Here is a 26976-nt window from a genome sequence, read left to right on the forward strand (position 1 = left end):
TTGTTGATGACAATTTTCAAGTTCGGTGAGTCATGTGAGTCGCAAGCAGAGGGACCAGCGAAAACCTCGCGCACCAGAGGGAGCACCACTCCGGCGGCATGACTGCTTTTCCAATATGTCAAAAATATTAAAGCCCTATTTTCACAAATGTGATTAAAGTTATTAGCCCTAACACAGAATGCGAACACAACCTTGTTGAATCGAGTGATGTGTGCGCCAATCATACAGATGCGTGCCAAGCGCATTACACTGCGTTCCCAGCGTTTGCTCAGCAAAAAAAGGTTTGCGTTCGCGTGGTCACTGCGTGTATGCGAAGCAGCGGCATCGCCATGGCGCTGGAGATGGAGAAGGAGAAGGGGCTGGGGAAAGTGCCGAATCTGTTGCTTCGGGCTCTGCCGGCGGTGGAGCGTGAGCTGGGAAAGAGGAAGAGAAAGATGGTGAAAGAGAAGAAAATGACGGAAAAACAGGGTTAACAGAGCCAAAAAGACGAGGGCGATGGCCCCTTTCAAGATGGTGTTTTCTGTTTCTTGTTTGGGAATTGCTATGAGGTGTGGAATTTTTCGGTTGGGTATAAATTCTGGTGATCAGCTCCTTCTTCCCTCACCTCACCTTGTCTTTCGCCTGTTCACCACCTCAAAATGTCCTTCAAAAGATCCAATCTCTACAAAGACCCCTATGCCAACAGCTTCTCGCTCACATCACCCATAGTCCCAGCTCACAACCATCCCTTTTCCCTTTCCAGCTCGAATTCAGTCACCAACTTGAATGCATTGAATTTTAGCTCTGTGTCCATTGATCATGTTAATGGGCTCTACGACACCTACAACAACAATTTTGAAAACCATTTACAAGAGATTGAGTCCTACAAAGAGAGAATTGTTGTGCTCGAAAACCAGCTACTCTACGAACAGGGCAAAAACATAAAGCTCAGCTCTGCCATAAACTACATCCTCCAGAATAATGGCAACATCCCAAGCTCCTTATCGAGCTTAACCAATGGTACTGATACTAATGCCTCACACAAACACTCTTCAAGTCATTCTAACAAACCCATCTCAGAACTTTCTACTCTTTGTTCTCACACTGAAAAGTTTAACCACTTGAACTATTTAGATGATATCGACGATTTCGATCATTTTATTCTCAACAAAAGCAAAAAAGAAACTAGAACTCAAAATAAAACTGAAAACAAAGTCGATAACATTTCTGATTCTAAAATCAGTGATACGAATCACAACAATGTCAATACCTCTGATAGTGAATCATTAACCTCGACTATTCATCTTTCTTTATCCACTGAAAATGATCTAGACTCAAATCACACAGCTGCTAACACTAACCACAATCAAGAGTACCTAAATTCTCACTCAATCTCAACTGTCACCTCTTCCAACTATTCTCCTTCAATCACCTCCTCCACTTCTTTCACCTCTTCCACCACCTTAAATTCAAATTCAAATTCTTTCTCAATCTCTAATTTCAACTTCAATTTCAATTCCAATTCAAATCACAAAAATAGTCCCAACTCTAATCTTAACCCTAACTCTAACTCTAACGTTTATGCTAATACTAACAAACATAAAAATACTAAAAATCTCACAATTATAACCACCAATGATATTAAAAATAAGCAAAATAATTTCAATAAACATCTTCAAAATAATAAATCATTTCCAACAAAAATCGATAATATAAACAATACTAATAATATAAATAATTTAAATAACAACAACTCAATTAACCACCATGATCTCATCACTTATTACCAAAATTCAAATAACGATATCAAAAAAAAATATAATGAAAAAATTTCAGATTTTAATGACCTCAAGATATCAAATAAAAACTTGATTCACAAAATATCAGATTTAAATTCTTCTTTAAAAAAAATTAAATTAGCCTACATTAAATTAGTTTCAATTTGGGAAAATAGCAGTAATATTCTTTCCACTATTACCAATAATACTAATACTAATACTGATAACAATAACAATAACAATAACAGTAAAAATCCTATTGCAAATAATATAGAAATTAATAGCTTTTTCAATAAATTTAACTCCCTTTTACAAGATTTAAATAATCTATTAGGCTACAATTTCAAAAACAACAATTACCTATCCTTTATCCAAAATATATCCTCAAATTCTCCATTTAATAACAATCCCCGAATTGGAAATAAAAAAAAGGATGAAGATTCTGATGATGTCATAGATAAAATCCTATCCATCTATAAATCCCATCTTAACTTCAAATTCTCTTCAAAGGTATTCAATGAAGCCGAATCAAAATACAAACGAATCTATGAAGATCCAACTAGATCTTTCATGAAAATAAATAACTCTCCTCAAATAAATAAAATAGATGATTTAAGGCTATACGAATTAATTGCTGTCCTGGAAATTTATAACGGTTTCAGTCAAAAAATTAGACAAAAAGATGAGCAGATCATTCATAGCTTTTCAATGAAAAAATATAATGATTTTGGTCTTATTTATTTAAAAGAAAAAGAAGAAACTCTCTCAGAAAGAGTCATTAAAAGTCTTGAAAACAAAAACGTTAAAAAAACCACTTCTGCAATCAACATCAAATCTCTTTTACAATGGCCGAGAATCTCTTTATCTACTGATGATAATGCTATTGTTGATGACCACCATATCATAGATCAAAATACCAATTATTCTACAAGAGAAAAATCAAAAAAAAGATTACAAAATATTGATTCCTACACTCTTACAAAATAGCCAATTTACAATCATTTCAAAGTCATGTAAGTTTTCACTTTAGTTTTTGTCATCTAATTAAGTATTTGATTTCCCATTTGGTTCTGTTTCTCTTGTTTTATCCCTAATGTCTTATTTTAAATTATTTCTTGCTGTTGTCTAAATGTTTTGATCTTATCCATTATACAACCCATATGTGTATTCATTCTTTAATTTTCCTTTAATTTAATGTTGCTTTTTTAATTTTATTTTTAGTTGATAGTTTCTCTCGTTGTTTGGTATGTTCAATTACATTTTTTACATATATTTTATTATATAAGTATTATATTTCTAAATATTCTTTATTCTTTATACTTATATTTCTAAACGTTCAATCTTCTTTATAAATCAAAACCTGTTTATCTAGGAAACAAGTCTCACACTTGTTTCAACTTTAAATTAATTTGTAGTTTTCGTTCTTGAAAAGACAATGTCGTGAATCAATTCCATCTTGGTTTCACGATATTAGATAATATCTGCTGATTTTGAGGAGTTCTTATTGGTTTCTGTCTCCTGTCTATTGAAATTTTTGTTGAGCAATAAACAAGTCGTCTGAGATTTCCAGATTTGTGAACTTTGATAAACCAAATTGGTTCTTGGGAATTTTATGTTTTATCAGCTAATTTTAGTTCAAGCACTGAGTCGAGATATCTCAATAGGAGTGGTAAACAAAGCAGAATTTAAATATTGCAAGAGTGAAAGCTGCTTAAAAGGAATTAATTGTCTTTCATTAGTTGGTTCAGGAACTATGTCAAAAATAGCAAGATTGATTTTTCTTTTTAACATATCAATGATAAAGGATGTGTTGAAAAGATTTTGAAAAATGCAATCGATTCTTTCTTCTTTCTTCTCTTTTTTTTTGTAAGAAAATTACAATGGTTTATAAAGCTTATTGATGGGTGAAGTTAAAGTGAAATAGTAATACAGTTTGGTTGTATAATAATTTTATATGTTATGTTTAAAAAGTGGCTACTGAGTTCAGGTTGTATCTTTGAAACAGCAATTTGAGATCTTGTTACTATTGTTTTTGAGTTGAAATATAATGGATTCTCTCCTCATTTGATCCCCTTAAAAGATATCTTTGTTTATATTTATATTAAATAGATACAATTTCTTTTTTATTTTAAAAGAAAGGGCAAGAACGAGAAAGAAAGAAAGTAAACAAGTTACTTTTATTTTATTTTTTTTTATTTTTATTTTTACTATTTTATTTTGATAAATAAAACTACTAAAGATTAGTGCTAATAGAAGTTTTTTCTCCCCTCCTTGAAAATGCCTTTAATGACATTTAAACATAATGAATTAAGAGAAAGTGAAGATAGATTTAAACCTAAATATCTGCAAAATGAGAAGATAATTCATTATCATTTGCAGCAAAAACATAAAAGACATTTTAAGAATGGAAGCAATCAGTATAATATCAAAGAGAGTGTTGTTACAGAAGATACCAAAAAGGATGATAAATATAATAAACGAGTAAAAGAGGTAAAAAAAATGAGAGAATTGAAAGAATTGAAAGAATTGGAGAGCTATAAAGAAAGATTAAACCTATTGGAGAATCAACTACTTTTTGAACAAGGAGCTAATATAAAACTTAATGCTGCAATAAACCATCTTTTAGAAAAAGGTGGAAAGGCGTCGAAATCAGTTACAAACTTGAGTTATGCTGCTTCAGAGATATCGACATTAAATTCAAAGGAATCTAAGTTGAGCAAAAGCAAAATAGGACAAAGATCAATGTATCAGATTAATGATCCAAGTTCAAACTTAGTTCAATCATCATTAAAGATAAAAACAAGTTCATCAGTGAATTCGATAATGAATTCATCAATGGACTCATCAATTGAAGCTACTGATAGCAATTCATCAAATTTAAATTCAAATTTGAATTTAAATTTGAATTTGGATTGGAATTTTGATGATGGTGAATTGATTGAGTTATATAAAAATTTAAACAGAGATTACCAAATAAAGGATGAAGAAAAAATTGAAGAAAATAATTCATTGAAGATAGCAAATGAGGATTTAATTCAAGAGAATATGAAATTACAGAGTGAGGTTAACTGTATTAAGATGAATTTTCATAAGATGAACACAGGATGGACACTACAAAAAAGCAATAATGATAATGATAATGATAATAATAGTAATGATGGCATTAAAAAGGCCAATTCGGCTAAAGCAAATACAATTGAAGGAATTGAAAAAATTGAATTTAGTGACGAATTGTTGGACGAAATTAGGAAAAAATATATTGAGATATACAACGATCCAACAAGAATAATGATGAAAATTGATCGAATTCCTAATGATATATTGAGTTCCCGATTAAAGCTCTTGGATTGTGTCGGTGGTATTGAAATGCATACAAGATTTAGCCAAAAGAATCGAAGAATAAATGAGTTGATAATATCAAGCTTTTACGAAAAACACCAACAGGAAGTTTTATTGTTGACTGGAGAAAGGAATACAAATACAAAACCAGATATAATCACAAAAACTGCAAATTTTGAAAAAAGAGAAGGAACCGATAGGAGCCAGGGAAGCCATGGCGGTGATAATAAATCAATTGATCAAAAAGTGATGGCAAAGGAAATCCGTCTATTGGACATATTCAATTACATTTGAAAAGGAAAAAGTGAAAAAATTCTCGCACAAGAGGTGTAAAAGAAAACGAAGCTACAGGTGAGTGAAATGTGTAAAACAGTTGACTTTGAAAAATGGCAAATCACGTATGAAGAAAAAGCTAAAAGATGCCATTAAAGAGATGGATATATCTTGGAGGTTAGGAAAGAGAGCAAGAAGCATAATCAGATCGGAAGCAGGAGCACAATTCAAGAGAGTTACAGACAATTGTAGTTGCAAAAGTTAATGTTAGCTTAATTCAATTTGTCCAAGAGCCCCAATGCGGACAGTTCTGTTTGAAAAGGTGTCCATATGTGCAGCCTGTTTGAGTTGACTCTTGCATAACGGACGCACAAGCGCAAACAATGCCGAGCCAAAGTTTATTCAACACTATTTGTAAACAATTAGCACTCGGAAAATCGTATCACCTTCCGCATCGCACTGCAATCCAAAACCTAATATATGTTGTCTGAGATCTGCGTAGCAGTGCGTGTTCCTAGCTCAAAAAGGTCATTTCTGAGTAATTCAAAGGGCAGAATTTGGTCACCATTTGCAAGAAGCATTCCCTCGTGCAAACGGGCGGCTGATTTCCAAACTGAGCTCACAAGCGCCTGCCCGCCCACGCTTCCCTCTGGAACAGAGCGCGCGCCAGAAAAAAGGTGCGTTTGCGCCAACAGCCGCCCAGCTGAACGCAGCTTGGATATGCTTGTATGGATGTTGTCTCTAGCCCAGAAGTGGATCTCACAATCACACCAGAATCCGTCAAGAAAGTGCCAGGGTTTGCATATTTATGAGCTCTAGGGCTGTCGCTGATTGGTTGCTGGCGCTGCGACTGACTCAACGCGACAGGCCCAAAACAATGTCAAACGTCTGCTCAGCTTGTTTCGTGAACCTGCGAGAGCTCAATGGTATATATAAACCTCTCATTGTTTTCTTCTAGTTTTTCTCAGCCATTCCAGTGTTTTCTCACTAGTTTTTGAGCCCACCAACTGTGATACTTCCAAACTTGCTTTCTGCTGCCCAAGATGCCTTCCTTAAAAAAATTGAGACTTGTAATGGGATCTGAATCTCCTAATTCGACACAACCTTCAACCCAATTGCCCAATGCTTCTACAGTTCCTCCATCCGATGATGTCACTTCTTCCTCAAACGATTTACAAGACAGAATTGTCATGTTGGAGAACCAACTTTTGTATGAACAGGGTGCCAATATCAAACTTAACTCTACAATCAATTATCTTCTACTGAATGATGGAAAACTTCCAAAAATCTTTCCTTCTTATTCGGTTCAAACCGACACCACTGATCTGTATATAAATAAAAAACACTCCGCCCTTAATTCCAACACTTCAAAGAGACTTTCCAGCTACCAATTGTCTGAAAATTTAAAGATAAACAGAAATTTAGACCAAATGAACTTCCAAAACAACTTTTTGAATGAATTTAACATTGATAAATTTCCAAATACAAACCTTAATGTGACCTCTGCTTGCTCAATTTCAACTGAAAATAGCGCTTTGTCGGAACATGATTTAATATCGTTTTACCAATCCTCAAATCAAAATTTCAATCAAAAAATCCAGGAAAAGATCCAAGAAAATAATAAACTAAAAATCAAAAATGAAAATCTTCAATCCACAAATAACCAATTGAAAAATGACTTATCAAAATATAAGTCAATTGTCTCTTCAAATAAAAATATAAACATCTCTCATATTGATTGTGTCCATAATAACTTGTCAATACCTGATTTAAACCATATAGACGATTTAACTGATTTTAAAAATATAAATGAATTGCAATGTGAACTCTCTTGCGCTGAAAATGTCTCTTACTCCACAAAAATCTTTGACGAAGCTGAATTAAATTACAAGGATTTATATGACGACCCCACAAGATCTTTCTTAAAAATAGGCGTCAATGTGTTTAACAATTATGAAGCCCTAAGGTTATTAGATTATCTTGCTGCCGTTGAAAATTATGGCAAATTCAACAAAAATTTAAGATATAAAAATACTCAACTAATAAAAGAGTTTGCAAACCAAAAATATACTTTTGTTGGTAATGAATATCAACTTAAACCTGAAGAACAGGCCTTTATCAAATTGATCAATGTCAATAATCCCAATAATTCCAATAATCCCATTCTTCAAAACTCGGATCTTCAAAAGTCTGATCCTTCCAACTCATCTTCGAATAATAAAGCAACAAATATCAACTCTAATTCCTCTAGCAATACCACCCCCAATAACAATTCCAATACAAATATAAATCGAACTTCTGCCAATAATTCTTCAAATCAATGGCAGAACTCTTCGTCCACTAAAAATCTACAATACTTTACTAATACTAAATTTCAAAGAAAAAAACTTGCTTTAAAACTAGATGACATTGAAAATTATATTCTTTCCAATTAAAGATCCTTTTCAAATAAAATAAAATAAAATAAAATAAAATAAAATAAAAAGCTAACCCTATTTTCTATTTTAAACTGTTTTTCTGTTCTAATGATTTATTTTGGATTCATTTTTATTTTTTTCACTATTTTAACCTAGACAACTGTAGAAATAACCATCTTTTTTTTAAAAAAAAAATAATTCTGGTTTAATTTATCTAACTTCATTTAAGCTAATTTAGCTTATCTAATTTAATTTAATTTACTATCTTATAATATTTCATTTCCAATAGTTTTTATATATTTATCTTATACAATAATTTTTATATTTTTATAATTAAAAATAAATTTTTTTAATTCCAAACACTATGTCTATAAAGCTGCTTAAATAGAAAAAAACAACAACAACGAAAAACCAAAAAATGATTGTACAAACACTAGCCAAGATTGTTTAAAAAAAAAGCACGAAAAAACAAGAAAAAGCAAACAGAGAAAGCAAGAAATTAAAATCCTGAATATTCTTCCAAATCAATACCCATCCACAAATGACCATAATAGTCATATTTATACTCGGTTATATTATCATATTCTACATAAAATCCTCGATATTTTGGATCAGAGCTGCCACCAATAACATCATATCCACACCACAAATACATTTCACATTGCATTGTCATAACCCAACCAGAAGCTGGCTCATTTATTTCGTTTAGTAAATTTAAGTCACCAGCTGGAGGTAATAATGCTGCATTAATTTTCAAAGGAGCCCTATAGTGTTCTTTTAATGATTCTTCAGTAAATATTTCTTTATACGAGTCAACTAAGATATCTATTTTATAAGCCTCTTCTTTTTTACATCGTTTAAACCCCGAGTTGATCCAGAGGATAGTCTTATTGTCATCAGAAGAAAGATGGCCAGGATGAGTTGAACATAGCTCGTGAGATGCAGATTCTATTCTTTTTGATTGTGGAGTTAATTCACCAACTGCAACAACATGATGTTTATTAAATTCATAATTTTCATTCCCAATAACCGATTGGCCCATCCAGAATAATTCCTTTTCACCCCAAACTCTTGAATTAACTGGGAACCAAAACTGTAATTGGATAGTGGAAAGAATTCCAGGAAAATAATCTGATTTTTTAATTGCAACAACTCCTGCTTCCATATAATGTTTAAAGTGTCCTTTAAGATAGTGATTCTCCAAAGTTTTTGAAGTTGATTTTGGTATATCAAACATAAATTCGTCAAAAAAAGTTGGCATTAATTTTTTAAAGTATTTAGCATCATGGTCAGCCATAAATTCATTATTAGAACGATCTTTGAAGAACAAAGTATTTGAGGATTTGTAGGGTTTTAACTTGAAGAAATCCGAGGGTTTTATCATTGGGACAGTATCAGTATCAAATAAAATCATTTCATCAAATGAGTTAAAAAAGTAAGCTAGTAATTTGTTTGCATATTTGAGAAAATGTTTTCTATAGTTTTCGGCAATACAGTGTTTAACGTTAACAAACCAGATTTCTTGTTTAGGAAAATCATGAGAAACATAATCGGAAACCACATTGAAATAATGTCTTGGGATTTTCATTGGATTTCTGGCAGCTTTGATTAGTTTGATTTGAGTTTCAAGAGATAAGTCACCTTTGTGAACAATTTGAATTGGAAGTTCGTTATCAAGAGCTCTGAGCATTCTGATTAAACCCAAGACATCGGCATAAAAATCGTCAGAAGCTGAAATTACTATACCTTTACCATTAAGAGAACTTCTAAATTGATTTAGAAAGCAGTTTCTTCTTAAAGCACGTTTTGAATGAAAGTTATTTTGAGATTTAAGAGCCGAAAAATAAGTTTGATTGAAGATAGGAAACTGTGTTTGATCATCAGAGATTATGGGGTCATTATCGATAAAATATTTACCACCTTTGATATAATTTGATGTTTGGGGGATACCAAGGACCGATTCACCAGTCCATCTTGTGTATATTGGTAATTGTTTGGTTAGCCAAGGAAATAGATGGAATTCAGTGTCGTAACATAAATCAACTAGATTAAATTGTTCATTTTCATAAAAATCATTTAAACTTGAAAGAAATTGTGGGTCATCAAATTTTAAATTTTGATTTGGGTTTGTATCAGAATTGGAATCAGAATTGGAATCAGAATTGGAGTCAGAATTGAGAGAAGTTAGGTATTTGAAAGCATTTTTAATCTTTTGAGAAATTGAGTCAGAAGAGGATAAAGAATTTAAGAAAGAACCATCGTTATTGTAATTTTGATATTTATTCGGATCAGAAGGATCAGGGATGAAGCATTTGCCAAAGACTCTCAAATGAGTTAGAGCATCTATCATCATTTGTTCAGCTTGGATAGTTTTGTTATAGTCACTTAAGAATTGAAGCTCAAACTCTTGTTTTTCTTGATCAGTGATTTTTTCGTAATTTAGTTCAGCCAATTCTTCAGTTTCACCACTTTCAATTAGTTTAGTGATTCTTTCTTCTTTTAGATTTTTAATTTTGTCTTCGATATATTGATCGTGGTTAAAGACTCCTTTTAAATAGGGATAATCTTCAAAGGAAGTTATACGCCAGTCTGGATTAACAATGTAAAGGTCATCAAAATATAGCTCACATCTTTTATCCAAGGAGAAGTTTGAAGAGAAGGAGGTTGAATAAGTTTCAATTAGATGTTTATAATGAGATGAAGCAAACAGATCGTTGAATAGCAATTCCTTGGTGACATTTTGGCGAAGTTTGATTTTGTTGTGGTAGATTTCGCTATTAATTTCGCTGTTGATGTGGTTGTAGATCTCGTTGTTGTTGAAGTCGTCTTCATCGTAAAAGAGATCCGGGTTCTCTAAGTGAGCAGGAGCATCTTGTAAACCGTTGCTGTTTATTTTGTTATTCTTGTTATTTTTGTAGTTGTAGTAGGCATCAGCAGGAATGATTTGGTTCTTCTCACTCAAATGGCAGAAAATTAGCAACTGAAAAACAACCACTATTAAAAGCAAGACACTGATGATGTTCCTGAACACCTTGGGAATGGAGGGAAAGGCTCCTCTGGTACTTACAGAAAGCATTTTGCAACAAGACAGGGATCCTGAGCAGCAGTAGTTGGAGACGAAGAAGGAGAAGATCAGAAGTGAACAGCTGGAGTGAGTGTGTTTCGGTTAAGCCATCTCAAGCACATCCAGTCTTCATCCAGCTGGAAAGACCAGCCGGTGGAAGCCAGCTGGGGCTGGGAGCAGTTGGAAGAGCTCAAGAGAGCAACAGAGACAGCAGAGACAGCGGAGGTAGCACAGGCAGCACAGGCAGCACAGTGGTCTGTGCTGGGCCATTTTGTTGTCTCTGGGGCTGGCAGCCAGGTCCTACATGACCTATCGAAGGTGAGGGAAGAGAATTAGAGAAGCAAGCTCCCCTGGGTTGGGGGAGCTTGGAGAACTAAAAAAACAAAAAAGTAACAAAACAGAACAAGTTGGGCAGCAGAGGCAGCACAGTCTTCAGCAGAGAACAGAAGGGAAGAGAGCAAAAATCTAAAAAAAAGCAAAAATAGAGCAAAAGTAGAGCAAAAATGACAACAAAAGAGAGCAAAAAGTGGAAAAACGAGCTGAACAAAACAAAAAGCTGCTCACAGCTGGAAAACACAAGAGAAAACACCCAATGGCTTCTTATTCATCGTTTCCCTTTCCTATCCACAACTCACCAAGAAAGTCGAAGAATTGCTGTTCTTCTTCGTTATACTCCACCACCTTGCCCACTGCCTGGGGGTTTTGAGTGTTTCCTCCAGCGACGTTGAAACCACACCAGAGATATCCATTACACGACTCAAACATTCTCCATCCTCTCGAGGGCTCGCCCAAGTTGTTCAAAAACTCGTTGGAGGCATCTGGAGGAAGTATTGCTCCTGTAATCCTCAATGGGGTCTCATAATAGCTCTTCAAATCCTCCACTGATTCGTACTTGTTCTTGAAGCTGTCAAGTGTCATGTCAACCACCTCACTTCCTTCTTTTTTACATGTCTTAAATCCTGAGTTGATCCACAACAATGTTTTGGAATCCTCGCTGCTAATATGTCCTGGATGCGTAGAGCAGACTTCTCTGGACTTCGAATTGGGTCTCTGTTCTGGTAATGATAGCTCGCCTATTGCCACTGCTCCAATGTTGTTGAATGAGTAGCTTTCATCGCCCATTATCGACGACGACAACCAAAACAACTCCTTTTCACCCCAAATCTTACCCATAAACTGCGGAACTGTCGACAATGTTAACGAGTTTATTAAAGATTTGAAATGTGTCTTCTTATTAATGATTACAACTCCGGATTCCATGTAATGTTTTAGTCCACTCATAAACCGGTTTTTCTTTGTCTTATTTGTTATCAAATTGATATTAAAAAAAAACTCGTCTAAATCATTTGGCATCAACTTTTCAAAAAATTCTAAATCTACTTTATAATCAAATCGTAATTCATACTCTCGGTCTTTAAAGAAAAATGCTCCATTCTTCTTATAGTCCTCAAATTCAAAAAACTCGTTTGGATCAACAAATAACACTGTATCGGTGTCCAACAATATTATCTCATTAAATGAATTGAAAAACAATGCCAACAATTTATTCGAGAACCCGTCGAAATAGCTCTTATAATTATCAGATATGCAATCCTCAACATTAACAAAATATAACTCTTGTTTGGGAAATTCCAAGTCCAAATACTCTTTATGGTGTTTATTATAGTTCTTTTGGTAATATATTTTCTTATTATTCTCATAGTATGTCAGATATTTACTCTTTAGATTATCAGATCTTGCTAGTTTAATCAATTTATTTTGAAAAGGCAACGATAAATCATTTTTGTGAACAATTTGAATTGGGAGAGTGTTTCCCAAGGCCCTTAAAACTTTAATCAAACCAATTAAATCTGGATAGAATTTGTCTGAAGCTGATATTGCAATACCTTTACCACTAAAGGAGTTTCTCAATGATTTGGTGAAACAAGTATTGGAGTTACTTTTAGCCAAGTTGAAATTACCAAAATTTAAAATATCCTTATCATTGTCCCTATCATTATCCTTATTATTATTATTATTATTATTATTATTATTGATTTTTTTATTTTTATCAACTGTTAAAGAAAAATTAATTTTTTCCCCATCGTATCTTGTTATAGTGGGCAATTTTCCTGATAAAAAGGGAAATAATTTCATTTCATTATAAGAACAAGTCTTATTATTATCATCGTTGATACTGCTATTAATATTGTTGATGTTGTTGGTATAATTATTAGATTCGTTATCAATGTTTTGATTATCATTTAAATAACATTGCGAAAATATTCTGATATGATTAATTGAATCAACTAATAGATTGTCTACGTAATAATTATTTGCAATATTCTGATCAACATAAGTTGATAAGAAGATTCTTTCTTGATTTAAATCAATCTTTTTTTTATCATCATCATTATCATCATTATTGTCATTATTGTCATTTTGTTTTTCAATCTCTTTTTTTAATGAACTAATTTTGTCATTGATAAACTTTTCTTTTTCGTAAATATGGCCGTTGTATTGGAAATCTTTAAACACTGGAAAAAAATAAGAGTCATTTAAATAGTTCAATTGATTAAAATATAAATTACACTTTTGATTCAAGTTTAAATTTTGAAATTTGATGGGATGAATACTCAGGTTATAAAATAAAGAATCATAAACAGATGAATAATTATTAGATGGATAAACATCTTGATCTATACCATCAAAGTTATTTTGAAGAAATATGTCATCTATTGAGTTTATGCGTCTAGGGTTTACTGATGGTGGCTCTTTTAAATAATTCACAAGAAGATGATTTTGACTGATGGAATACGAATCAATGGAGTAACTATGGAAAAAATAAAGGTTCAATAATACCAAAAGTACCCCAATTAAAGCAACATTCAACTTGAATCTTCTGAAAACCATTTTGGTGTATCCAACACAGGATATCATTGTGTATTTGATCAAAAAAATCAAAATTTAACTCTTTTTATTACTCAAAAGGTGGTTTTGATATAATCACCAACGATAACCTTATAGAATGAGACAATGACAGCATCGACCCACACTTCTGGAAAAAAAGCATTTTCGTTCCCTACATTGGAATGCATCAGTCTATCACCGCGGACGCGTTTTCCGTTCCGACCATTTCGGCCTCAAGTTTCTGGAATATCACGTGAAAACGATTCTTGAATCTGCAGAGGAAAACCGGAAACCTATCTCAAACAAAGTCAAATTGCCAATAAAGTAACAAAGACTGGTCTAGAAGCAGCTGCAGCAACAACTGAACTGGGGTCGATCCAGAGCCAGATAGAACTGTTCAGCGTGTTGCGCTTGTGCCATTTGCAGCAGCAGCACATCCAAATAGGCCAGTGCAGTTGCTCAAAGTGGCCGCTGACTCCTGGTGAAGACGGGTGTCAATACAACTACCCATAAACAATAGAAAAGAAAGAGGACAAAGAAACTGGATAAATTGGTTCAAGAAGAAAAGAGATAGTGCAAAAGCTGAAGGAAACTCCAGCAGATCACCACCTGCTTGGTGATTCTGAGAAGCCTGATGGTAGTTGCTAGGAAGAACTGTTTGTTTCAAAATGCTCTGAGGGCTTTATCCAAAGGCTTAAGTTGAAAAAAGCACGTTGAGAAGTCAAAATCTTAAGCTTTTCTTTTTTTTTCTCCCGATTATGCTTGTTTTTTAGTGTGTAGTGTTGTTTTCCAACCCGTGAAAAATGGACATTCTGCGGTTTTCGAAGAGCTTTGCTGAGCACATCCCTTATGAAACAGAATGTTAGCTCTTTTCGGTATTATTTCTGCATCAAGCTACAACATAACGATACATTGGAGAATAGCTTACAGCCTAAATAGTAAACACTAAAGACCCAATATACCAATAGGCTTTAAATTCTTCTGAAACTGGCTGCTGTTGATGAATTTCTTTGAATTTTACCAAGATATATCCCAGCTGGTTTTCAACTCATTTTTTTTCGTCGATATATAAAATATATATCCCCTTGTTTCACAACCTTTCTTTCCTTTATATGTAAGTTTTCTTTTCCTCTCTTTTATAAAGAATTTCAATCAACAACAAACAATACCACTCTTTACTGTTTTCTATTATATCTATATTAGTCTGTTTTTTTTAGTCACTCATTTTCACTACTTCAAAAAAGACAAATTATTACTAGTTAGAAAACCATACTTTCCTTTAACTAAACTTTTCATTAGTCAAATACGCTACTCAGGCCTAATTAGTTCACTTTTGTTCTTTATTCGATCAATTTTAGTTTCTCGTTGAATTAAACCCACTGAAAATAGTCACAATCAGATAATCACGCAAAATGCAAATTTCCAAATTAGCTGTCTTATCTGCTCTTGTTTCCTCTATTGCAGCCTCTCCTATTGCAATTCATGAGCATCACGTCCACAGAAGAAACGCCCAACCTGTACCAAGCTCTGCTTCCTTTTCTGATCTTTCTGCAGCTGCTGCCGGTGCCAAGGGTATCACCTACTCTCCTTATGCTAACGACGGTAACTGTAAATCGGCCGAAACTATTCAATCCGATGTCAGCAAATTATCCAGTTTTGAATTGATCAGATTATACGCTACTGACTGTTCAGGTGTTGAAAATGTGTTAGCTGCTTTAGGTTCCAATCAAAAGATCTTGGCTGGTTTATATGATTACAACAACTTAGACAGTGCTGTTAGTACTTTAGCCAGTGCTGTCAAAGCTACCTCAAGAGGTTGGGATAGCATCTATGCTGTATCTGTTGGTAACGAATGGGTTAACTCGGGTTCTTACTCAACTAGTCAAGTTAAAAGTGCTGTTGAATCTGGTAGATCATTATTAAGCGCTGCTGGTTTTACTGGCCCTGTTGTCTCTGTTGACACTTATGTTGCTTTTCAAAATAATCCAGTATTGTGTGAATACAGTGATATTATTGCTGTCAACTCTCATCCATTTTTTGATGGTAACACCGAACCTTCTGAATGTGGTTCGTGGTTACTTAAAAACATCCAAACTATTTGGGAAACTTGTGGTGGTCAAAAGAGTGTTCTCATCACTGAAGCAGGATGGCCTCATTCTGGTTCTTCCTTAGGTGTTGCTGTTCCTTCTTACGAAAACCAATTGACCTGTATCAAATCTATTCAAGAATCTTGCGGTTCCTCTGTCTTTATGTTTACCATGTACGATGACCTCTGGAAAGATCCAGGTAGTTATGGTGTTGAACAATCCTGGGGTGTTTTCAGTGACAGTTAAACCAATTTAATTTAGTTTATTTCAATCTTCATTTTGATTTAATTCAGTATCTACAAACTATTATATATCCTCTTTTTAGCGCCTAAATGAAATTCCCTCTCTCTTTTTTAATATAAATAAAAGAACTTTTAACATAACTCCAATTGCAATTTTTAGTCTACAATTCATATTCGCAAATCGTTTTTCACCTTTCTTTTTCTGTATGTTGCTGCTTTTTGTGTTTGTGATTGCTTTCTTTTTTGTCTGTTAAAACTCGTGATTAATTGCAAAGAGAATCACGGTTAAATTACCAGTTCGATTCTCGCAAAAAGCGCTTTTCATCTCTATTTAATTTTATTTTCGAGCTAGCTTACCCGGTTTTTTCTCCGATAGGGCCAATCGCAGTCTTATGATTTCAAACTTCATACATTAGTTATTCATGTTGATACCTATAAACATCTGAATCTATAATCGTTAAGAAGTAATTATTTTCTGGTTATCTATAGATCCAATACACATTGCAAATACACCCGCTCAAAATGATTGTATGTATTTTTCAATTACAATTAAATGCATAATCAAATTCACAAAAATCATAACTACAAACAAAAAAAGTATCATCGCAACTAATATTCTCATTATTGAACTAAATAAATACAGTACTCAACCAAACCAGCCTACAAAATCATTTCAAATATATCAAAATTGAGTGTTTTAAAATCATATACTCCAGATTTAATTCTTTGGGGTGGTGCAGGTTTATTCGCTGTTGCTACTTTCACTGATGGTATTCCAAAATTCAAAGACACTTTTTACAGCAAGATTCCTTACGTTGGTGATCACTGGCAATACCACCCAGATCCAGAAGATGTGTCAAATTAAATTGCTGTAGCTCATTTGTTTCATTTTTTTTCATTCTATAAATCAATATATATTCTACTATTATGTAGTAATCTCATGTGACCATATTTACTTTCTTTTTTACCTCTACCCTCGTTCTACTCTGGTTTTACCTTAGTTTAACATAGTTCTGGAATAGTTCCAACATAGTTCTCAAATAACTCCAACATGGTCCCAACACAGCTACACTGCAGCTCATATATATCCACGATGGCTAATTTGATTCCACGATGGTTATATCAGAACGAAAAGTGTCCCACTTCTTTTCGCCAAGCATGAGGGACCTCTTTCTTTTGCTGTGATTGGCTGATTTCTCAAATCTTAACCACCACAACTGTGGATTGAGGTGTTAGGCAATTTCATTATCGAGATAGTGTCCTTTAATCACTCGAAATCATATCCCATTATTAAATTGCACAATTAATAACGGTTTCTATAACCTTAACTCTTTTTTTTTTGGAAAAAAATCACCTTATTATTGTAAACTAATTCTTTTTTTGAAAATGGAATATAAATATATCTCAAAATCAATAGAATAGATCATTTGGTTTTTCCACAGACACTGAATTTTATCACATTTATTGGTAACTCTTAACATTTTGCAATCTTTTACAGTATTTTTTAAATAGCACAAATTGGCTTAAAATGACTATTGAAACTCAAATCAAAAAAATCGCCATTATTGGTGGAGGTCCTGCTGGGATTGGTGCATTGAATGAATTAATACACACATCAAAAGATGGGAAATCCTATATTGGCGTAAAGGATTTGTCCTCCAATGAACAAGCATTTGGTGACATTGTCGTGTTTGAGAAAAACTCGTCAACTGGTGGACTTTGGAATAAAGACATTATTGAAAAAGCTCTTGATCCTCAATTACCTAATTTGGAACTTGAAAATTATGATAAAGCAGAAGAAGTTTATTACAAGTATAAAATTCCAGAAAATATCACTAATGAATATTCCATTGACAAGCCACTTGCTATATCAAGAAAAAAAAATAACACTGATATTTACCAATGGTCAAATTCCGGTGTTTATAAAGATTTATTCACCAATGTCGCAACTAAATATATGACTTTTTCATATGATAAAGTTGTTCCAAGATTAAACAGAGCATTGGGTCCATTGCAATCAGCCTGGGATGTTACCAATTATTTAGAAAAAGTCGTCAAAGATTATGATTTAAAAAAATATTTTAGATTTTATTCGTCAGTTGAGAATGTTGAAAAAATTAACGATAAATGGGTTTTGACAGTTAGAAAACAAGTAATCGCTGACGATACTGAGGAAAAATTCATTATAAATGAAGAATGGTATCAGGAAAAATTTGATGCAGTTATCATTGCTAACGGAAAAACTATTCCTTATTTCCCCAAAATTGGACTTTTAAAGGAATTTGTTGAAACTAATCCAGATATCTACATCACACATTCTAAATCGATTTTAGATCCAGAGATTTTACATGAAAAGAAAAAAGTTTTATTTATCGGTGGTAGTATCAGTGCAGTTGATTTAGTTCAATATACTTTCCCAAGACCTCTAAATCCTTCAACTGTTTTTCTTTCAAGAAATTCGTTACCTACTTATCAATGGGTTAAAAACTTATCAGAATCCGAAGGAATAACAGTCAAAACAAGAATCAGAAATTTCATACCAGACAAACAAGGTGTAGAATTTGAAGATGGATCAATTGAAACTGGGTTCGATGCTGTAATTTTTGCTACTGGATACCATCAATATGTACCATTTTTAAGTAAGGAATATCTTAAAAACCATCCAAGAGCATTAGATTTCTATTTACATTCATTTTCTCTTGAAGACGAAACATTGGTAAATGTTGGATATAATACAGATATCACAGCTTTTTTCAATAGATTAGAAGGTTATTCAGCTGCTGTTGCCGGTGTTTGGTCAGGTTTTAAAACCCTCAAGTCCAAAAAGGACCAAGAAGCTTGGATCGAACGTCAAAAGACTATAACTAATAAAGTATTCCACCAAGATGTAAGCCAAATTAGGAAAGAGTATGTTGATGATTTGTTAGAGTTTTTCCCAGAGGGCAGAAATGATCCATTTGGTGGAGAAAGAACTAGTTTCCCAACCGATGCTGTCGAAGCTATAGACACTATTCAAAAGATCTTCTTCGACATCAAAGAAGGAAAAGTAGATGGAAAGGGGGTTTTTGAAGTCCTGGAATAGATTTTTCTTTTTTTATTTCTTTTCTTTTCTTTTTCTTTTCAGTTTTATCTATTTATCTTTTTATTTTTTTTATCCTTATTAATGCTAGGGGTACAAATGATCACCTAATAATTTGACATTATCACAAATTCAGAGAGTGCCACAGCTTTCTTTTACTACGTAATTTCTGTATGCTTCAGCAAAGAAAACAGAGCTGTTCTAACTCTTCAGAAGAAAGTCTTTCCGAGAAGGATTGTGCTGCTTCTGCTACTTCTGCTCAAAACTGAAAGCTCCGTTTCGGCACACCCATACGGCTGACCCGAACCAGCACGGAGTTATCGTCGCCGGAAAGAAAAAACCAGCAAATAGGGGATCCGGCTTAAATCCGACCAGGTCCGAGGGCCGCTGTTCTGGGTTTCTGCTGCTGCGAAACCGGAATATCCAGCTGGAAGTATGACTTGTTCTAACTTTTTTAATCTTTCTGAGGAAACCACAATCTGTTTATTCACTTTGATCAATATAACAACCTCCAATTTTACCATCAAATTGTAATCTAGTTTGTCTTTTTTGGCTCTGTTTTTCTTCCTATCTCGCCTACATTACATCAATTAATTATTGAAATGGATTTATTAAAAGGCCAAATCAAAAACTTGAATCTCTATGAGGTGAAGCACATTGTCCGTAAAGCCCAAAATGTGGTATACAATTATACTGAAATGGAAGCAAAAGTTCGTGAGGCAACCAACAATGAACCTTGGGGTACTTCTTCGTCTTTAATGCAACAGATTGCTGCTGGAACTTATAATTATAGAGAAAGAGAAGAAATCTGCGGTTTAATTTTCAGAAGATTTACTGAAAAATCAGCCAATGAATGGAGACAGATTTATAAGGCATTACAATTGTTAGAGTATTTGGTTAAAAATGGTTCTGAAAGAATTGTTGACGATGCGAGATCTAATATGTCTCTTATCGGTCTCCTTAAGGGCTTCCATTATATCGATTCTCAAGGAAAAGATCAAGGTATCAACGTTCGTAATAGAGCCAAGTTATTATTGGAGTTATTAAGTGATGAAAACAAAATTAGAGGTGAAAGAAAAAAAGCCAGAGAAAATGCAAGAAAATTTGGCGGTGTTGCAGGTGGTTCTTCAGTTCGTCGTCATCATAATTCTTCCAATTCCTATAGTTCTTATGACTTTGATGAAGATACTGGTTATGGTACTGCTGACATTAACAGAGTTTATGGTGACGGCGGTGTTTATGGCCAAAGATTTGAAGAACACATAACTGCCGGTTCAAATAATAGATTTGAAGAATATGATGTCACTACTGCTTCTAATTCCAATTCAACTTCTAAGTCCAATTCCAATTCTTCAATTGGTAAACCTAAAAAATCAAGACATACTCCAAAACAAAAATCCGTTCAACAAAAGCCTCAGGCTGATCTTTTTTCTTTTGATGATGATGTTGATACCAACAACAATACCTTGAATAAAAAAAATAACGTCAGTAATGATGACGATGATGACTTTGATGATTTTCAAAGTGCTGTTCCAGCCACCACCACTACAACATCAACAACAACACAAAAACCACCACAGCAACCTTTAACTTCTAGTAACCTCAGTGATTTGTTTTCTCTTGGTTCATTATCTACCCCACAACAAACTAATAGTAATCCTACAAACAATTTTTCACCTTATCAACCTCATACAACTCAAAACCAATTTTCAAATTTTAATTATAATAATCAACCAAACAGTTTACTTTCTTTTAACAACAACAACAACCCATCACTTATATCTACCACAAATACTGCTACCAATTCGACTGCTTCTAAACCAAGTTCTGATGCATTTAGCTCATTATTTTCATCGGCAAAAACTTATAATTTTAATTCACAACCTCAAAGATCACATTCTGTCTCGAAACCTATTTCTACAATTTCAAAACAAAACAATTCAAACTCAAACTCAAATTCAAATTCAAATAATATCGATGATTTATTTGGTGATTTTACATCTCAACCAACTTCAAATACACAATCAAATAATGTCAATAAAAGTAATACAAAAAATAACAATTCTCAAGATTTAGATTTACTATCTTTTTAGTCCAGGAATATTCAATTCCCAAAATTTCGTTCTTTTTTTTTATATTTTGTTTAAATGATATTTTTTTTTCTGTTTTAATTTTTATTGAAAAGTAGCTTTTTATTGTAATTGTAGCTTTTATTATACCTTTTTTTTTTAATTTCCTTTCAGTATTATTACCATCATTTTCGACTTTTATGTATTCTTTTTGAACATTACTTTAAAAAAAAAATATTGTAAGAATTTATTTAAATCTTACCCTTTTTTTATGAAATAAATTTAACACTATCTTTAAATTTGAACTACTTTTTTTAAACTTCCTTTTTTTGGCAGCATTCCATTTTTACATTATAAAATAATAAATAAATATGGCTTAGTATCAATTAAAATTACTTAAATAAAACACAATATATACTACACTTTTTTTGAAAAGATCTTTAAAAATTACTTAAAAACAATAAAATTAAAACCCAGGATGGCGAGCTGCTTTTCCTGGATTGTTGTTATTTTGAAGAATTTTCTGATAAGCATCTTTCAATGATTGATGTTGACCATTTCCATGATAATTTCCATTATAATTTCCATGATGACTTCCATGATGACTTCCATGATGATTTCCATTCGGTTTATGAGGGTTATGGGCATTCTTGTGATGATGGTGAAGTTCTTCTTTATTAGAATCTGCAGCTTGATGTGATTTTTCATCAGAGTGATCTTTATGAGGATTATGGGGTTTTCCACCATAAGCATGAGGATTTTCAGAATTATCATGATGACTTAAGACATTATTTGGAACTGTTGCACCAGCTTTGCAAGGAGTAGGAGGATCGCCCGTTAGCTCTTTATCATGAATAGTATACCCAACAGTCCAGTAATTTGGGTTTTTCTCATAAAAGCTTTCCCATCTTTCAACATTAATCCATTTCTCTTTTATTTCGTTCTCATCAATTCCTCTCAAATCATAAGTATATTCATCTTTCTTACCAATACACCCAGTTAAAAATACCCTAGTTACATCTTTTCCAGATAAAAATCCGTAAGTTCCCTTAGGACCATAGGTTTTTCTTGAAGAACTGACGTCAAAGATTTTGTCGTTGACGGAAACGTAAATGGGCAAACTAGGATCTGAACCATTGAACAAGGCTAATTCAGAATCCGTTAAGTTAAGATAGCTGTTAAAGTGATTAATTTTGAATTTGTAATAGTTAAAGTCCAAGTAATGGCCATGGTAACCCCATGTAAGTGAAGAGGTGAAAAAGTACGAAAGAAGAAAATTCAACGCCAAAAAGCTGCCTGAAACCTGAAAAAAATCAACAATTGTAAAGTCAAGAGAATGAGGATTAGCAGAAGCCTTCTTGGAAGTTGATTCACCCTTCGATGTTGACTCTTTTTGTTCTTTTTTAACTGCCATTTTCCTGTGTTTTGTGCTGCCACGAAGAAGAAAGTTCACACAACGATCCACAAAGAAGTCTGCCAAAGTGGCAGCCGGTCACATGCACACTGCATTGTTCCAAACAACTGGTACCGAACAGGGGGTATCAATCTTGCTATTGTTCGGTGATTGACCTTTCACCGGTATTCAGTAAATCCCCGACAGTGGGTGATAAATATTATCACCTGCTACTAAAAAAGCTTTGAAAATAAGAGCTCTATGGATTTTTAAACATACCAACCAAAGCTAATTTTGTAAATCTTCATTTTATACCTAAAAAAACAACTAACAATTTTAAATTAATTATAAAAGTAACAGGTCATATAAAATCAAAACACAAAAAATTAGAACAAAAGAAAAGTGACAAAATTTAGCCATGACAATAATAAAATTATTATTCCATCTATACTATCAACAGAAAGCCAACGAAAATGGCAGCAAAAATATATAGTGTTTGCAAATTCATTGATAATATTCTTGATCCGTGGTTTCTATTTCCAATAAACTCAACGTTGGTTCCATTGTGATGTGATACTGTGGTGAATGCCTTTGTGAATCCCAAATTGCTGATGCTTTCCTTGAACGAAACTACTGCCTCACTACCTTCATTAATAGTTACTGTTACTGTTTTTGTCCAAGGCCCATTGCCACTTGATGTTGTTATGTAGTGGCTGTATGTTCTAACTGGAGTGGATTTGAAAAACATCTTTGAGGTGTATGACGAGTATAATGTGTAATTGTGGTATGTGTATGTTTGGGTAGCAGGATATGTTGTGACGTTGATGTATGAAGTGACATACTCAAAGTATGAATTTGAATAGTATTTGGCCTTTGTTGCTCGAGGGATTTTCTGGTTTTTGGACACAATTTCAACCTCGTTGTAATCAATCTGCCCATCATCCAAATATTCCTGATAATTTTCAATGTATTCATCTAATTCTTCATCAACTAGGAATTGATTGGGTTTTGTATAGATTGCTGGTGCAAATGATATGGTGTACCGATCATAATCATACACAGCATAATATTCATTAAGAAAGAAATTACCTAATATAAAAAAGTCGCCATGAGGGTTTTTTCGAAAATCGAAGTTATAATAAACAATACCTTGTTTCTTTTCATGTACCACATCATTCATGTCGTAATAATAACTTACATTTTTATGATTGGTTACTATTCTATTAATTGGTATATCGACCATGAAACCGGAGAGATTGAATGAAAAAAAACATTCCAAATTATATAATATATTATAAGTGGTTGTATAGTTATCGTGTGTATATCTTAAATCAATATCCAAAGGAGCAATCATGTTCAAGAATGTATTATATATATCTGGTGGTAAATATGATTTTGATCCATCATGAGATAATGATATTGGATATAGTCTATCAGTTAATGTTATTATTGCTTCGGATTTGTTATCACCATCAATATGATCAATTTGCTTTACTTGTGTGGTGTTTAATTCCGAAATTGCATAATTAAACAAACTCTCTGAATATGAATTATTATAGTCTAATTGCAAAATTTTAGTGGATAATTTGATTGAGAATGATGATAATGTGACATCCAAATGTTGTATATCTGGCTTGAGATTTTGATCATATCTATTGATCATTGGTATGGTTGTCAAATTTCCTTGAAATTTTGTGGGGTCAATGCCTCCAATCAAGAGACTTCCTTTATAATTATAGCTATTAAGTTTGTCGTATTTGAAATACTCAGTCAATACTTTTCTCTCAATCAAGTTGTGTTGAATTAATAAATCAATTAGACTGGTTTTGTTGTACCAATTTGAAGTTTTATCTGTGATATTGAATGATGTTATACCTAAATTCCCAACAAAACTATTGACTGACAAAGCTAATCCAAATTCAAAATCTTCCCAACTGGTACTATCAAGTAAATGCAAAGTATCCATTCCCCATAAACCGCTTGCAACAGTTAGATCCGAGGAATTTAAATTCAATGAAGAGTTGATCGATAAAATTGGATTATCGTTAGGATTAGCAAATTTAAATGTATTTGAATCATACTCTATAAATACACCATAATTATAGCAGTAATTCACAATAGTATCACCGCTAGGATATGAGAAATTGTTGTAATAAGAATAGGTTTCAAAATTATTGTCATAACAGTACGGATTCAACTTTGAAATGACCCACACAATATTCGAATCAAAATTCAATGAGAAATTCAAGTTTTGTGGAGGAGTTCCTAATGATAAAATGGTAAGTGGGTTACCATATTGTGATCCTCTATATTGAAATTTAACCGCTCCAGTTTTTCTGTTTGTACTATTATAGATGTTTGCAACAGTCAGAAAATGAAATAAACTTATTAAAAGTATTATTGAATAGTACCTAGCCGATTTCCAGAGCATTGTTAAAAATTGGACTTTGGGTTGTCATAGTCCAATTTTTAACCAAAAACATAGGTAAGTATATATTTGTTGATTAAATACAAAAAAAACATTAGTACTTAAAGTCTCATATCATTTTATTCTCATCACAATCAAAAAACTTTTTGATGGTAACTAGTAATTTAAGTTTCCATTGAATTATTGCATAGTTCAAAAATATTCTCAACTACAAATCTTATTGTTACACTTCAGTTTTTGTCAATTTTTGAAGTAGAGCTGTGCCCACAGGTACAACTATGCAGAATGTTTACTATGTATGCATATACTCACATTGAAAGTACATGACAATTGCGCTTGGTCGGTAGCCCCACCATGATCAGGTGCTCGTGGCCGTTTCTGAGTATTCCTTCCAACAATCAAACGACTGTTTTCCGGATTGCTCATTCTTTCTGTAAAATATATAAAGATAGTTAGCGAATAAAAGGGCACAAAAAGAGCAAGTTTGGTCTTTTATCAAATATTGAGAGAATTGCATTAGACAAGTTATTGCCATTTCACAACTTGATGTGAAAAGTTCGATCGGCCTTACCCGGAGTTTCTAGCTGAAAACCACAGAAACAAATCAAGTGATTTGAAGCGAGACTTAAGCAGCTCCGCATATTCATGCAGAAGAAAAGTCTTTCCATCGTCTTCAATTGCCATTATTTGAAGAAGTGGAAAAAACACAGTTTTTATTTAGTTTAAGATCACTATGAATCCCCAATTTACTTCTTAATCAACTATTTTTTGATGATTTGAGAGCAATTCCTAAAATCTCACTACATTTTATTGGTTATAAAAACAATATAATGTTTAAACTGCAATTAAATGTTTACGAAACTGATTTTCGTCAAAATTTTTTTCATTAATGTGGGCTATATGCTGATAGTATATAATTTTTAAAATTTTAAAATTAATGAATTTTTTGATACCAAACTGATCGAAATCAAAAATAACCTGATGAATATGAAAACCTCTGCTCTATAAATATGTACCACAAAGAGAGCTTTGGTATTCATGGCTTTCAATTGTGTCCAAGGCATAATAGGGTGCTTACTCCTCTACAGTTCTGACTTTTGGAATCAAAATGATTTTGATACCATCCTTGCAAGCCCAACTGGCAATGTTGAACGATTCATCAGCTTGAGGACAGGCCCACCATCCTTGGAAGGAAGCAGTGAACCTCAAGTTTCCACTCTCGTCAAGACCAAAGTCTTTGGAAGCACCACCTCTGTCAGTAATGTGCAAACCGTTAGCATCGACTGAAACGTATTGAGTAGGATCATTCAAAAGGGTCAAAAACCCAGATGGTTCTTCAAGAGTAAAGCTGATTTCACCTCCACCTGTGCCTTTTAATTTGAGATAAGTAGAGCCAACTGGAAGCACAACAGGGACGTTAGCAAATTCCCCTCCAAAGGCAGAAAGTGAGAAAACTCTGTCTGCATCAACTATTGACAAGATTATAACCCAAACACTCAAGAAAACAACTAAGAACCCCATTTTGCTAAAATAACAAGTTGTAGTAAGAAAGTACTAAGTTGCAATTGTTAAAAGAATATTATATCAATATGGTGAAATATAGATACATTTAACTATTCAAGAGATTCTATAGCAATTTATATGTGATCATTCTGATAAACTATTATTTCCGGAGGTTACTATACCACTACCCATCAATTGCTATGAAATGATCTGAATGTCTGCCCCCATAATTGCTGTTTATGGCTCCTTAGAAATGGGGCTGCTTATTTGTATGTTTGCTCAAAGATTCCGATCATAAATTTTCCAAAAAAGAAAAGAGAAATTAAGTTTATAATGATTCAAAAAAACAACAACATATACTCTTCATAGACTGAGGTTATAATTATTGTGTGAAATATGATATAGCTACATATTTTTATTTGTTTTTAGAAATAAC

The 26976-nt window shown here is 33.1% G+C and overlaps 12 protein-coding genes across 12 annotated transcripts; 7 read left to right on the plus strand and 5 right to left on the minus strand.

Moving 5' to 3' along the window:
- The first annotated feature begins 385 nt into the window (after nt 1-385).
- On the plus strand, nt 386-2992 carry ASCRUDRAFT_77802 (uncharacterized protein). The gene has a single exon (XM_020194008.1). The coding sequence runs from the start codon at nt 639-641 to the stop codon at nt 2742-2744; it is 2106 nt and encodes a 701-aa protein (XP_020044857.1). The 5' UTR covers nt 386-638; the 3' UTR covers nt 2745-2992.
- Nucleotides 2993-4034: 1042 nt separating this feature from the next.
- ASCRUDRAFT_82708 (uncharacterized protein) lies at nt 4035-5390 on the plus strand (the record flags this gene model as incomplete). Its single annotated transcript, XM_020194766.1, has 1 exon — nt 4035-5390. The coding sequence occupies one exon, from the start codon at nt 4035-4037 to the stop codon at nt 5388-5390; it is 1356 nt and encodes a 451-aa protein (XP_020044858.1).
- Nucleotides 5391-6360: 970 nt separating this feature from the next.
- Nucleotides 6361-7940, plus strand: ASCRUDRAFT_77804 (uncharacterized protein). Its single transcript, XM_020194009.1, has one exon. It carries the CDS (start codon nt 6413-6415, stop codon nt 7802-7804), a length of 1392 nt encoding a protein of 463 aa, XP_020044859.1. The 5' UTR covers nt 6361-6412; the 3' UTR covers nt 7805-7940.
- Nucleotides 7941-8159: 219 nt separating this feature from the next.
- On the minus strand, nt 8160-10862 carry ASCRUDRAFT_77805 (alpha-mannosyltransferase; the record flags this gene model as incomplete). Its single annotated transcript, XM_020194010.1, has 1 exon — nt 8160-10862. A coding segment is annotated over one exon (2543 nt), but the record flags the coding sequence as incomplete, so codon positions are not given.
- A 588-nt stretch (nt 10863-11450) lies between these two features.
- Nucleotides 11451-12986, minus strand: ASCRUDRAFT_39060 (alpha-mannosyltransferase; the record flags this gene model as incomplete). Its single annotated transcript, XM_020190907.1, has 2 exons — nt 11451-12496; nt 12569-12986. 2 exons carry the CDS (start codon nt 12984-12986, stop codon nt 11451-11453), a joined length of 1464 nt encoding a protein of 487 aa, XP_020044861.1.
- Nucleotides 12987-14743: 1757 nt separating this feature from the next.
- ASCRUDRAFT_77807 (glycoside hydrolase family 17 protein) lies at nt 14744-16266 on the plus strand. Its single transcript, XM_020194011.1, has one exon. It carries the CDS (start codon nt 15152-15154, stop codon nt 16070-16072), a length of 921 nt encoding a protein of 306 aa, XP_020044862.1. The 5' UTR covers nt 14744-15151; the 3' UTR covers nt 16073-16266.
- Nucleotides 16267-16508: 242 nt separating this feature from the next.
- On the plus strand, nt 16509-17281 carry QCR10 (ubiquinol--cytochrome-c reductase subunit 10). Its single transcript, XM_020194012.1, has 2 exons — nt 16509-16596; nt 16712-17281. Exons 1-2 carry the CDS (start codon nt 16591-16593, stop codon nt 16931-16933), a joined length of 228 nt encoding a protein of 75 aa, XP_020044863.1. The 5' UTR covers nt 16509-16590; the 3' UTR covers nt 16934-17281.
- On the plus strand, nt 17266-19293 carry ASCRUDRAFT_77809 (FAD/NAD(P)-binding domain-containing protein). The gene has a single exon (XM_020194013.1). It carries the CDS (start codon nt 17597-17599, stop codon nt 19148-19150), a length of 1554 nt encoding a protein of 517 aa, XP_020044864.1. The 5' UTR covers nt 17266-17596; the 3' UTR covers nt 19151-19293.
- Nucleotides 19294-19633: 340 nt separating this feature from the next.
- Nucleotides 19634-21353, plus strand: ENT3 (Ent3p). Its single transcript, XM_020194015.1, has one exon. The coding sequence runs from the start codon at nt 19750-19752 to the stop codon at nt 21238-21240; it is 1491 nt and encodes a 496-aa protein (XP_020044865.1). The 5' UTR covers nt 19634-19749; the 3' UTR covers nt 21241-21353.
- Nucleotides 21354-21479: 126 nt separating this feature from the next.
- ASCRUDRAFT_77811 (cytochrome b5) lies at nt 21480-22704 on the minus strand. The gene has a single exon (XM_020194016.1). The coding sequence runs from the start codon at nt 22628-22630 to the stop codon at nt 21683-21685; it is 948 nt and encodes a 315-aa protein (XP_020044866.1). The 5' UTR covers nt 22631-22704; the 3' UTR covers nt 21480-21682.
- A 138-nt stretch (nt 22705-22842) lies between these two features.
- Nucleotides 22843-25109, minus strand: ASCRUDRAFT_119759 (acid protease). The gene has a single exon (XM_020188876.1). The coding sequence runs from the start codon at nt 25038-25040 to the stop codon at nt 23055-23057; it is 1986 nt and encodes a 661-aa protein (XP_020044867.1). The 5' UTR covers nt 25041-25109; the 3' UTR covers nt 22843-23054.
- Nucleotides 25110-26019: 910 nt separating this feature from the next.
- On the minus strand, nt 26020-26823 carry ASCRUDRAFT_119776 (uncharacterized protein). The gene is made up of 2 exons (XM_020188877.1): nt 26645-26823; nt 26020-26562 (listed from the first exon to the last, which is right to left on the minus strand). Exon 2 carries the CDS (start codon nt 26556-26558, stop codon nt 26112-26114), a length of 447 nt encoding a protein of 148 aa, XP_020044868.1. The 5' UTR covers nt 26559-26562; nt 26645-26823; the 3' UTR covers nt 26020-26111.
- Between the last annotated feature and the right edge of the window lie 153 nt (nt 26824-26976).

This window comes from Ascoidea rubescens, assembly GCF_001661345.1.
Source record: "Ascoidea rubescens DSM 1968 unplaced genomic scaffold ASCRUscaffold_17, whole genome shotgun sequence".
NCBI classification, from domain to species: Eukaryota; Fungi; Ascomycota; class Saccharomycetes; order Ascoideales; family Ascoideaceae; genus Ascoidea; species Ascoidea rubescens.